The 12,766-nt window shown below is 39.4% G+C and overlaps 1 protein-coding gene across 1 annotated transcript; it reads left to right on the top strand.

The window, feature by feature from the left end:
* Nucleotides 1-10,228: 10,228 nt before the first annotated feature.
* Nucleotides 10,229-11,998, top strand: LOC133450988 (extracellular superoxide dismutase [Cu-Zn]-like). The gene is made up of 2 exons (XM_061729905.1): nt 10,229-10,331; nt 11,115-11,998. The coding sequence occupies exons 1-2, from the start codon at nt 10,318-10,320 to the stop codon at nt 11,740-11,742; spliced, it is 642 nt and encodes a 213-aa protein (XP_061585889.1). The 5' UTR covers nt 10,229-10,317; the 3' UTR covers nt 11,743-11,998.
* The last annotated feature ends 768 nt before the right edge of the window (nt 11,999-12,766 follow it).

Below are 12,766 nucleotides of genomic sequence, written 5' to 3'. Positions count from 1 at the left end.
GCTTGAACTTAACATTTCTTGTTGTTTTACCTGGAAAGTAAAGCAGAACCTCTCTCTTCTGAGACCAAGAGACCAGAGTCGTCACTAAGACCAAGAGACTGGACCATATAAGTCCAGTTCTTAGATCTTTACAATGGCTACCTGTCTGTCACAGAATAGATGTTAAAATCCTGCTGTTGGTTTATAAATCTATGAATGATCTTGGACCAAAATACATCTCTGATCTCCTGGTCCATGATAAAACCAGAACCCTCAGGTCTTCAGGGCCATGCCTACTTTCTGTACCCAGACTTAAAGGTGACCTATTATGGCATTTAATGTATATTTTAAACAGGCCTTGAATGTCTTAAAAACAATCTAAATGTTTTTTCTACATAAATCAGAAATTCAGCCTGTGGGCCATGTCTCTAGTTTTACTGCTTCTAACCTCTTTTCTGTGCTGAGGGGAGGGGGGGCTATGATAATGAGGCTCTGCGCTGATTGGCTGCTTGAATGACGTTTAGCAGGGGAGGAGACAAAACCTCGCTCCGGCCAGAGCAGCCGGCTGCGTACCAGGCCCCCAGTCTCGCGCTCAGCAGGCACGCCGATTTTTTCCAGTGGCCAGCCGCGGTACTGCAACAAAAAATCCCATGGGGCCCAGAAAGCTTTTTTCCCATAGACCGCAATAGTAAAAGAGAAGCCTCTAAAACTGTTCACAGGACATCTCCAGCTGTAATCACCACCAATTACTAATCTTTGTATTCTATATTTTTAAGTCATGGACTTTATATCCGTCAAAAATGTTTTATAACGGCCAGAAAAGTCAAAGAAAAGTCTCTTTCTGGGCGTGACGTCACGGCTGTGCCGTGCACTCGCAAAGCGCGGTCGTGTGTGTCTCGGGAACGAGGATGGCTGAAACTAAGCCGTTCGGCGGAATAATCACTCAGAAACACATTGCATTGCCAATTTGCACCAAACAGAAATGTTTAATAGCAAGAATAATAATGGTTTGTCATTCTTGTACTTAAACATTTCCGTTGTAGCCAACGGTGTATGGTTTGTGAAAATAAGATATCAGGCAGGAATAACACAAGTCTAAGACCCTGTCCACACGTAGCCGGGTATTTTTAAAAACGAATATTTCCCCCCCTCCGTTTATAAAAACATTTGCATCGACACATAACCGAAGATCTGCGTTTTCGACCACATTCATAAGCATTCTAATGATCCTGTAGATCATCTGCGGCTCCGCGGAGGCGCAGGTGTGGGTGTTTCCACTGAGATCCTCCTGCACACACACACCTAACGCACTTCAAATATGTATTCTTCTGTTGCTCTTTCATTTGGAGGCAGCGCCCTGCACGGGACTAAATGAGGGTCAATATTAACAAAATGAGCTTGTGGCGTGAGATCCCCACCTCACAATAAAACTGACCTCCATCAGGTTTGAGCAAACGTGCAGGGAGAGAGATGTGTCGTAGTTGTTGCGACGGTGCCGTGGAGTTTTAGATGTCATGTGTTTAACATCATCTTAACCCTTAATCCTCAGCTTATTTTATGACAGTGCTCCCGGGGAAGCTGCACCTCCGCAGCTCCGCGGGCACTGCGAAGCCGGGCAGTGCCCGCAGGGCAGTGGGCAGTCCGCGGCTCCGCGGCTCCTACGCCGTAGGGTGCGCGGAGCCGCGGAGCCTACGGCGTAGCCTCTGTGTAACGCAGTAAATTAACCACATTTAAACATAATATTTGACATATTTAAACATAATACTTGACAAAACTTGTAATACAAAAAATATTTGTCTTAATGTAAGTAATAAACTTGGGAAGTTTCATGGTGATACCTGCTATTTACATTTTTACCCTATTTTAGCCTATTAACCTGGGGTGTCTCATCTTAAATAAAAATGACTCGTTTTATCTTTAATTAAAAAAAACACACAAATGAACCATGTATAGTCTATAACCATGACTTTGAGAACAGCATCGGTTGATTTGCCCTATAAATCCCTAATTTCATTGTGTACATCTATCATTACCGGTCTGAAGGACTCATGAGCGCGCAGCGCTTGTCCAGAGCGCGCAGCGCTCGTTCACATTGCCCCGGGGCATGATGGGAGGCCCCAGAGCATCATGGGAGGTGACTCAACTGCGCATGCTCTATGGGCCCGTGTACCAGGAAGTAAACCAGGAAGTCAGAAATTTTTTCGGCGGATGCGCTGGGTGAGCAAACTCCATTGAAATGAATGGGCGGCCATTTTCGATCCGGTATCCAGTTATATAATACATCCATGCTGCGTACACAAAGCGTGTCCCATGCGAGAAGCTTCTTGACAAAATAAATTCCATTGCTTTATTTTTTTTGTATTGGACTGTCCTAACTGACCGCGAGTTTAACGGTTTCAGTGTGGACAGAGAGCGTCGGATGTCACGCAGCTCGACGCGATAGTCGGACGCTCTCATGCAGTTACACGGTGGAAACGGATCTTAAAGCCTGATTTACGGTTCTGCGTTAAATCGACGCGTACCCTACGCCGTAGGCTCTGCGTTGGTGTAACGCAGAACCATAAATCAGCCTTTAGTCACCTCGTCTTCACACAGGAAGATTTAATTGAATTCTAAACAGTTACACCACAGTTATTTACTCAGATTCCTCATCATTTCATATGTTACAATAAATCAAAACACTGAATTTTCACAAATGGCAACTTTATTGTTAAAAAAATAACATAAGTTGTATATAAATAACTAGGGGTGTAACAATATATCGTGCCATGAAATTTCGCGATACAAAAACGTCACAATACGTGTCGTGGAGGTAACAAACTGTATTGCGATATCGGGTTATTAATATGAATCTATTGTGTTGACTAGTAACACGCATCCAACCACGCCTCCACCCATGGACAAAAATCTTACTCCGCTCAGAAGAAACTAGTACCGTTTTGCGGTCCCGATCACAGGACTCTTGCAGGGTTTTGAGCTCTGAATTTTTAATTCTGGTGTAGAGTTAAGCCTTACCTTATTAAATTAAACCTTTTTCGGGTCGTGAGTAGGATAAACACGGGGACAAATTCTGCTGAGTTCCAGTGTACTTTAATGTCCCTCAACAGTGTAGGATTTTAGAACGTCAACACAGCACCTAGTGCCGTACTGTGGCGTAACACTCCGCCCAATCTAAAACAGACTAATCACTACAGATAAACTGACTAGTGTCATTATAGTCCCTGATTTACATCAGAATATAAAGAATATATTTATAAAATAATGAACCCTGAATTACCAAAATAACCTTCTTAACAAAAATAAATCTCCTCTTACACTTACAAGGTGAGCATGAATCAATCTTTTTTATGATGTAAAATTGTAAGTATTTATTTACTTTTATTTATTTATTTAATTTTAGTTGTTAAATTTCTAGAAAAAAAAAAAAGTCAAATCATACATGAGAGAAACTATTCAGTTTGTGGCAAAATATTCTTACTTGTATGAAACTGAAGATGCATAATGCAAACCTGACATTTACTTTTAGTTCAGTTTGTGGAAAATGGTTGGCCTGGCTTTCTCTTTAAAACTTAAACAGTTATAAAGCATTACAAACTGTAACAATAGGGAAATGCACAGCATTGTTTTGTATTTTGTGTCTTTCAAATAAAAGACAATCTTTTCCAGTCATATGTTCCTCATTCAAGGTTGTTAAAAAAATACTGCTATAATATCGTATCGTATCGTTATCGTGACCTCGTGACAAATATAAATAACATTAAAAAAATAATGTCACTTACCGCTGACTCGTGTGCAGTTGCCAGGTCCGGGCTGTGGGAACTGATCCTTTTATGAGGGTAAATGTCGATGCAAAACCTAATTTTTACTGTCCCCTCGTTGTTCAAACAGCCACCGCTTCTAAACAATGGCGGAGCTCCAGCAGCCTAACAGTCTTTCTTCATTCTCCAGTGGATCTGCTGCTCACTGCCAACCACCTAAAGACCCACACTCTGTTTTTCCAGAGACTAAGTCACCTGAACCTGCGTTTTCTGCCCTCAACGTCCATTTTGACCAATATGAATACATTTTTATTCTTACAATATCCTGAGCGTCCGTCTCTCTGTGGGTCCAGTTTGCTGACCAGGGGTCCGTTTCACAAAGCAGATTTAGTGAAAACTCTGAGTCTGTTAACCCTGAAATGAGGGAAACTCTGAGTTTTCCGTTTCACAAAGGGAGGTAACTCAAACCAGAGAAAGAGAGGTAACTCTAGCCTGTTTCACAAAGAGAGGTAACTTAAGCTCTCGGTCAGTTACCGTAGTAACAGACGCTCTGAATCTAACCTGGTCGGGACCAGGTTTATCTCAATGAACCTGAAGTTTTCTCTGCGTCTCCGCCTCTTTCAGAGACACGCACATTTGATTTCCTCATTCATTCAGTCAGCAGGCGAGTTTTGGCGAAGTTCTGCCGTCTGTCATTAAAAACAGAGTCAGTTTATATATTAGAAGTCCATTGTCACGAACACGGCATGTCCTTTTGATGAAGACACAATTGATGAAGGTGCAGAATTAATGCGCTGAGAATTAAATATTCGTCGGGAGATGGTTATCAGACCACGTAATACATGTATATTACAGTACATAGTCTCAATACAGGCAAAGCAATATATGTTAATCCTTTATTTGTTATAATTTTGATTTTTTATTTGGGGTTTTCATAAACTGTGAGCCTTAATCATTAAAATTATAACAAATAAAGGCTTGAAATATCTCACTTTGCATGTAGTGGAAATTTGTTTCACCTTAAAGGAGCTTGAGGCTCCTTTTAAGAAATGAGACTCTCTAGCGCCACCCTTCACCACGACGGCCGTTGGGGGTACTGCAGCCAACAGTGAAGCCGGCACGGGAGAACGGGGAGAACGTGCATGCAGCGTCATGTGACGTCACATCCACAGGACAGCGCGGGAAATTCGGGACCGAATTGCAGCACATTTTGCAGCACACAGCCTGTTCAAGGCAAAGGAGAGATACACTAGAGCAGTGCTTCTCAATCCTGGTCCTCGAGTACCACTGTCCTGCATGTTTTAGATGTTTCCCTGCACCAACACACCTGATTCTAATTAAAGGTCCTAATTAGCTTGTCACCAAGGTCTGCACAGTTCTGTTGATGACACAGGTACTTGTATCACGGTGTGCTGAAGCAGGGTAACATCTAAAACATGCAGGACAGTGGGCCTTGAGGACCAGGATTGAGAAACACTGCACTAGAGGGCTCATTCTTTTGGGTTTGGAACGCTTCATCTGACATTATTACTAGAAAACTTAAAATGTATATGGATTTTTTTCATAAATCCTGCCACAATCCGGCCTCAAGCTCCATTAAGTTGAATTTACTACGAATGAAGTTTTGCAATATATTCACATTTTCCGACCTCCACCTGTATATTATTACATAAATAAATAAGAGCATAATATGTGTCTGTATTGGTTCAATACGGAACGCAACTTTTAATTCCCAATTACGGAACAATTCCGTATTTCAAGGGACGGGTGGCAAGCCTACATAAACTTGTCCAAGCCATAAAAGGAGTTCCACAGGATTGCAGGTGAATGATGTAGAGATCTGTTACAGTAAATTAATTTTATATTAAATTCTGTGCTGCGGTGTTACTCTTTTTTTCGAAAAACATGTTCAAATTTGCCGTATGCGCGCATTAAAATCTCTAATTCCATTCAGGTGAACACGGCGTGAAGTATGTGGATCTGTGGATCTTCAGATGCAAACTAATGTTTCCTCAAAGGGATTTTGTAAATTGAAATGTTAAATAAAGTAAAAAAAAAAAAAAAAAAAAAAGTAGGTGGATCTTTTGTTGTCGCTGGTTGCCATGGTGGATCGTCGTATCGGGGCTCATTTGATGCTGGCTTTTTATAGTTGTGGCGCACGCGCTTAACTCCAGGTGAAACTACTTAGAGTTGAGTAAATTAACTCAAATCCGCTGTTCTGGAACCGAAAACTCAGAGTTTCTGATCTCAGAGTAAATCAACTAAGAGTTCAGGATTATACTCAGAGTTTGTTGAAGCTGCTTTGTGAAACGGACCCCAGACGTGCGTCTGCATTCTGGAGGAGGTCCAGGGTCCTGATGGCCAGTCAGGATTTCAGGATTTCAGGATGTCCTGAAACTGGCCAGGGCAGATGGAAGATGGTGGAAGCCAGGAGTCTCCAGGGGCTCGGACAGAGAAGGGTAGACAGACTCATTGCGTCGACAGAGAGTCATCTACCCATTGATGACTGTATGTGACGTGAGATTTGTTTAATTTCACTGTGATCACATGATTGTAACATGCTCATCCTGCCATTATTGTCTGATCACTGATAAATACTTGATTGTGACATCACTGTTTTCTGCTCGTTTCCGGTCTAAACTGTATGATGGCAGCCAAAATGATCGTAAGTTGTGTGGGCTCAGTGAGCGAAGGTTAGATGGCGACGAGCGGCGAGTCGTCTACCCGTCCAGACACCAGAACAGACGGTCCAAGGGTTCAAAGCAGCAAAGGGGAAGAACACTTCCTGTCCTGGGAAAGAAAGTCTCCTGCAGTGAGTTTCATTTCAAACAGATCTGGTCCTCCTTTTTCCCTCTGCGGTATTTTAACAGCGTCTCACCTCCACTGTCTTCCAGCTGCCTACTCCGACTCAACTCCTGCAGACGGGCCAGATGCAGCCGCCTGGTGGAGGCCGTTTATAAATATATATATATATATATATATATATATATATATATATATATATATATATATATATATATATATATATATATTGATGTTTAAAGCATCACAGCTCATTGAATCAGGACCCCTGTAATATGACATGTATTGAATCAAAATATTGCTGCCAATACACAGCACATACAGTATGACACTATTTAGTTCCCACCCTCAGTGCAAGGGGAACATCTCTGCGTTTTCTCTGACTTTCTTGACCAAATCCCGTATCCAGCAAATAAAGTAATAATTAATGTTTTGCTTAAAGGTATAGTTGGTCACACACTCCTCAGCAGAAATTTTTCTACAAAAAGGCAAGATATAAATCTACACTTTTTACACAGAATGGAGAAAACACAATAGGTTTCGAAATATCTAGCTCCCATTGGTCGTTTATATCGTTGAAATAAAATAGAGGTTATAGTAGGCTACGTGAAAAGGAGTTCTTTGTATCTGCACTCGATTGCTGTTCCTCCGGAAGACCCGGATGTCTGGCACAGTAAAATTGAAATTGAATTGCAAGAACTGAATTTGAATTGTGAGAACTGAATGTAGATTCAGTTTTTCAATGCAATGATTCAAATTAAACAATACAAATTCAAATTATGTGATTCAGATTCAGTTTTTTATGCAATTATTCAAGTTGAGCAATTCAAATTCAAATATAAATTATTCAAATTCAGTTTCTAGTGGCACATATTTCTGCCCATAAATACCATATGTGCAATATCTGTCTGTCTACCTCTCACACATTTTACCTGCTTTTTTTTTTGCACTGTTCTCTTTCTCTCGCACTACTTCTACTTCCATTGCAATGTACTGTAAATATTGTTTATATCTCGTAATTATATATATTTTCTACTTTTTTACTTTTACTTACCCCTCCCCTGCATGTGTGTGTTAAGTGTACTGCTGCTAACAAGTGAGTTTCCCCATTGAGGGAAGAAATATATTGTTTATCTTATCTTATTTTATTGTTTTTGTTATTGTTCGTTAGTAACAAGAAGTTTCCTCTTCTCTGCAGACTTTTGCTTTATGCTGATAAACAGGAAACTTCTTGTGCAGCACGTTTTAATCACTAAAAACAGCATTGTTTTATCAGTGTGTCACAGGCGTAAGCAAATTATCATACGTTCTGTTAATAGCGAGCATGATAACTTACTACTTATTTACAATAATTCCAACAAGTGCACTAACAAAAGTGCAAACAGAAAGTCTGTAGAAAACTTTTAAACATATTTGTGCCACAAATGCCATGAATATAATAACTTTATAAATAACTTATGAACTCAACAGTTCAATGCCATTTTCCATTGGCATTTTATGACTATTTTTTGACTCTCGCAGTAATACTAGACAAAGTGCGTCCCTTTTCAGCTCAATAAGCGTACTTTAGTTTATAAATATGGAACGATTCCGTTTTTCAAGGGAAGTTGACAACCCTAGTCATGACTGATTTGAGTTTGAGCTACCTCTCTGTGTTAACAAATTGTATTAACAAATCAGAATCAGAATAAACTCATTCAGAAAATATTTTTTTTCCATTTATAGCTGTATCTTTTGGCTAGCCATTGACTAAGCCATTCTCACTTAAAGCAGCACAATGTAACTTTCAGCTTTTGTTGAGTTTGGCGGCTCCTTTGGACAAAAGCGGTAGTGCTTTACCAGAAAGAACACTACGTTTCAGATGAGCACCAGCGCGTACTGCAGGAAAACTCCCGTGCCCGTCGCGTGCATTTGATAATGCGCTCTGGTTTTGTTCTACGGCACCTTTTTCCTGTCACGTTTTTTAGAGGGACTTCGTCATAAATTAGTAGTCCAACATACTTACTTACTTACTTACTGTAGTTTTTTAGTGTGACAGGGTTCCTACCATCCACCTCCAAGTTACATAGTGCCAGTGGAGGCGATACAGACCCCTCAGACCATGACAGAGGTGTCATTAAACCTGTTGGAAGTTGATGTACCATCACAATGACTCTGGAAATATGATATTAAGGTGGAAAAGTTACATAGTGCTGCTTTAAACAGCTGTATTAATTGGACTACTTTGGAACAAGTTGAACTGTATTGTTGAAGTGCTTTGACATGACATTTCTCACAATTTGGCATTATATAAATAAACCTAAATTGAATTAAGGAAAATTCTAATAACAATGCTACACTACTATGTTATTCATATATTAATGAATAAATTGCTTTCTAGAAATGATTAAACCATTATATTATTAATTTGGGATAATAATACAAAAATATTATTAAACCATTATTAAAAAACACTTTTCAGAAAACTTACGGGTTTATCCAGTAATCTTTATAGCCTACGATATCAACTGACACAGAGATGGTTTTCCTGCCTTCAAGACTAAGCTGGCTTTGCATGAACTTGTCAGGCTGTTTTGCTTGGCAGGTCCGATGAAACCACAAGTAGTTTTGAGACACTCAAACAAAATCCATGAGTTTGAGTTTGATTTACATACCCGTAGGCGGTGGTAATTTTATTTAATGTTATTTTAAATTTATTTTAGTTGTTTTTATTCACTTAGTTGTTTTTTTTTATTATTAATGTACGTTATTTGTGAAAGGGGCAGATCAGATAAGATTCTTCTTCTTTCTGCTCCCTTTTCATTCATAAGTTAGGAAGATTTGTATTTGTGTTTGTATTAAATTGTTTTGTTTTTTGAATGAAATAAAGAATAAAATGAAAAAAAAAAAATGAATGAATGAGCTTTTTTTTAAAAATGCATAAACCTGTCAAAAAAAAAAGAAGACAGATGTGCATACTGTATGTCTTTGGAACAATACACAATACAGAAGATAATGTGTTTGTTGATAAAAACTGCATGTCCATTCAAAACAAATCAGTCTCTAAGGCTGTGGACACCCTTTGTGCTGCTTTATTCTTTCTCATTCTGTTTCTATAACTGCATGAACCTTTGACTACTTTAAAGTCAATTTTGAGTGGTTATTGAATTTCTAGTTTTACTTTACCTGGGTAAAGGTTATTATTTGGTCAACCAATTTGACATGTCATGTTTTTCTGTGTTTATTTTCCTCACGCGAAGTCCAATGTTCAGGGAAAGACTAATTTTGTCAGTTACAAAACCAATTCAACAGATATTAAGACTGTCATGACGGGTTAGACCCTGGGCAGGTCACCGGTCAAGACATACATTCATTTGTGCTATGATAACAACATTTGTTTGAGGTAACTCTGAAATTAGAATGTAATATTTTTACAGTTATTCAACACTAACGCCAGTAAGCTGCCTTCAGGGTCTCACAACAATAACGGAAAAATGGATGCTACTACCTAGCTGATGGTTATAGGTTAGGTTAAGCTTTTATTCAAATGCGGATTAATATCTTTGCAAGCTTATTCACCAAAAAACACGTGTTCCTGAAGTCCCGAGTGACCAAAATAAAAATAAAAAAAGATTATGAATTAAAATGGGCCAACCCACCGCAGGTAACGCCTACAGACACGCAGTCAAATTGTTCTGAAACAGTTGCACCGTTGGCTCTTCAGAGGATCCAGTCTTGAGCGGTTGTTCCACAGTAAAAACTCAACGTTTTAATCCCAGGTGCTTTCTTTATAGTAACCATGCGCCCATACGGGTAAGTGCATTTTGCTTATCAAAAATTCTTCAAGTTTTCATGCACAGTTCTGATAAGAAGTACAGTCTGTAGTCATCTTTTGTTAAGGAAGTGCATAGTTTTGAATTACTTGGTTATGGGATATATATAGGCTACAGAAAGGTTTTTGTGATTAACTAGTGTGCCAAATCTCCCCAGTTTGCCTTTTTATCTTACAAAAACTTAATGTTTAGGACATCTTAGATAAGCAGCAAATAGCAGTCAGCAGAGTCCTCTATTCCAGCTTTGCGTCCCTGTTTTTTTATTTTTATTTTAATATATACATTTTATTCAAAAAAACTTTTTAACCTGCAAAAACATGATTAATGTATTTGATTTGATTTGATTTGATCTTTATTCATCTTGAACAAAACAATAAAAAAAAAACACACACCATACATCAACAACAATAATAAAGCACAACCAGTTTTGTTCAAGAAGGGACAGGAAGAAGCAAATGCTTATCTAGTCCGGCCCCTTCTTGCAATATAAGAATATCCGATATATAAAAGAATAATAAGCTTAGAGAAAGAATGTAGCTTAGAAAAATGGAGTGAAATCCTGGTAAAACAAGCCCCTCCTCCCTCAGTGATATAATATCCTCCCAGCAGGGCTGCAGGACAACACAGTACTAACAAAACACTTTTCCAATGTGTTGTTCTTACACTTATGTGAAGTCTTCAAAATGTGTCAGAATTTCTGTTTCAGGATGGTTTATGCAGCTGATTTGATACTAATTGTTCTGCTGATTCCTGTATGTTTCAGTGTAGTGAGCGTACTGGAGACAGCTCTGTTGGTTTTGCTGGCAGCCTGTCAACAATGTACCTCAACCTTCCTTCCACCAGAGTTCTCACAACACAATGGCACTCTGTATGCAACCTGCTTACTGAAACCCAGCACTGCGCTCCCGGAGGGCCTCCCCAAACTGTGCGGCGAGGTGCTGTTTAAGCAGGATCAAGCTCAGGGAAAACTCCAAATCCTTCTCCGGTTCCACGGCTTCCCAAAAGACGGTCATCCGGAGCCCAGAGCCGTGCACATCCACCAGTACGGAGACCTGAGCCAGGGATGTGACTCAACTGGCGGCCACTACAACCCGTTTGGTGTGCACCACCCTGACCACCCAGGGGACTTTGGTAACTTCGTGCCTCAGCAAGGAAAAGTCCATGCATTGATTGACTCTGAGGCGACACTGTTTGGAGGTCTGTCGGTGTTTGGTAGAGCTGTGGTGGTTCACGAAAAGATAGATGACTTGGGGCTCGGTGGCGACACCGGGAGCCTGCTGCACGGGAACGCAGGGCGAAGGCTCGCCTGCTGCACTATTGGGATCTCCTCCCCCCGTCTCTGGGATATCAAGTACAAGCAGTACCAGAGGCAGTCAGTATTATTCATATAGGAATTCCTGTCAAATTAAATCAATCAGTTCACATCTTGCAAAACTTTCCATAGTAAATACTTCCTCTTCTGGACATTTAACCTATTTAAAGCTGACATTCCCGTTAGTGTCAGTGCATTCTTTGTTAAAAATGATGACAAAAAGTAGACATAACATTAAAATAAAGACTGCCAACAAAGCATTTCAAATTATTTGTATGTCCTGCGGTGATTTTGTATAACTCCAGAGCATCATGTGTATGTTTTCTTATGTAGATGCAGTTTTCCATTAAAAAATACGTCAATGACAAGTTTTTTTTGCTTTTTTTTCACCGTACACAAAAGAGGATAAAGACATCAGCATTTTTGTAAACGTTTAAGCATTTATTTTAAAATAAATATGTCAATGAATTAAGCTAAAGAAGGAAATAAATAACCTTTTTAATCAAATAGTGTATGGACACACACAGTTCAACATACATTTTTTTAAATCGTTTCCAGTGAAGTATAGTTTTTCCAGACTGCAGCTTCTAGACAAACCACCAAAATGATTGACACATTTCTATATCTACTAATGCAGATTATTCTGATGTGCTTGTAAGGTGTTATAAAAATAAAACTGCTTCTTTGTTTCAACACTGTGCATAGCAGCTGGATGTGCATTTGTTGCACGGTAACTATCGAGATACAGTAAGTTTGTTTTTAACGTCACAGAGGCAGCACGTAGAAGTGGGAGGATGACGCAGAAAAACTGACAATCTGTTTTTAATTAGCGCCATCTTTAAGGAACATTCTGCAGTTAAAATAAGCTTGGCTCTATCATTACATGGTTAGGTGTGTAAATCTTCATCAGGGACAAAAAGGACATGAACTGAAGCAGTTTTGTGTCTTAAGAGGAAAATATGTGCTTACAAAAAAAATGGAAAATGATGTCAGCACGGGTCAATTTTTAACCTTTAACAAGACATAAAAATGTCGTTACAAATGGAGTGTCTCAGAAAAAACCAAGATATAAACCTTGAATTGTAGTTCATTGTAGTGTTGTG

Source organism: Cololabis saira, chromosome 1 (assembly GCF_033807715.1).
Source record: "Cololabis saira isolate AMF1-May2022 chromosome 1, fColSai1.1, whole genome shotgun sequence".
NCBI lineage: Eukaryota > Metazoa > Chordata > Actinopteri > Beloniformes > Belonidae > Cololabis > Cololabis saira.
The sequence above is the reverse complement of the archived record's forward strand: the minus strand, read 5'-3'. Positions and strand labels throughout refer to the sequence as shown.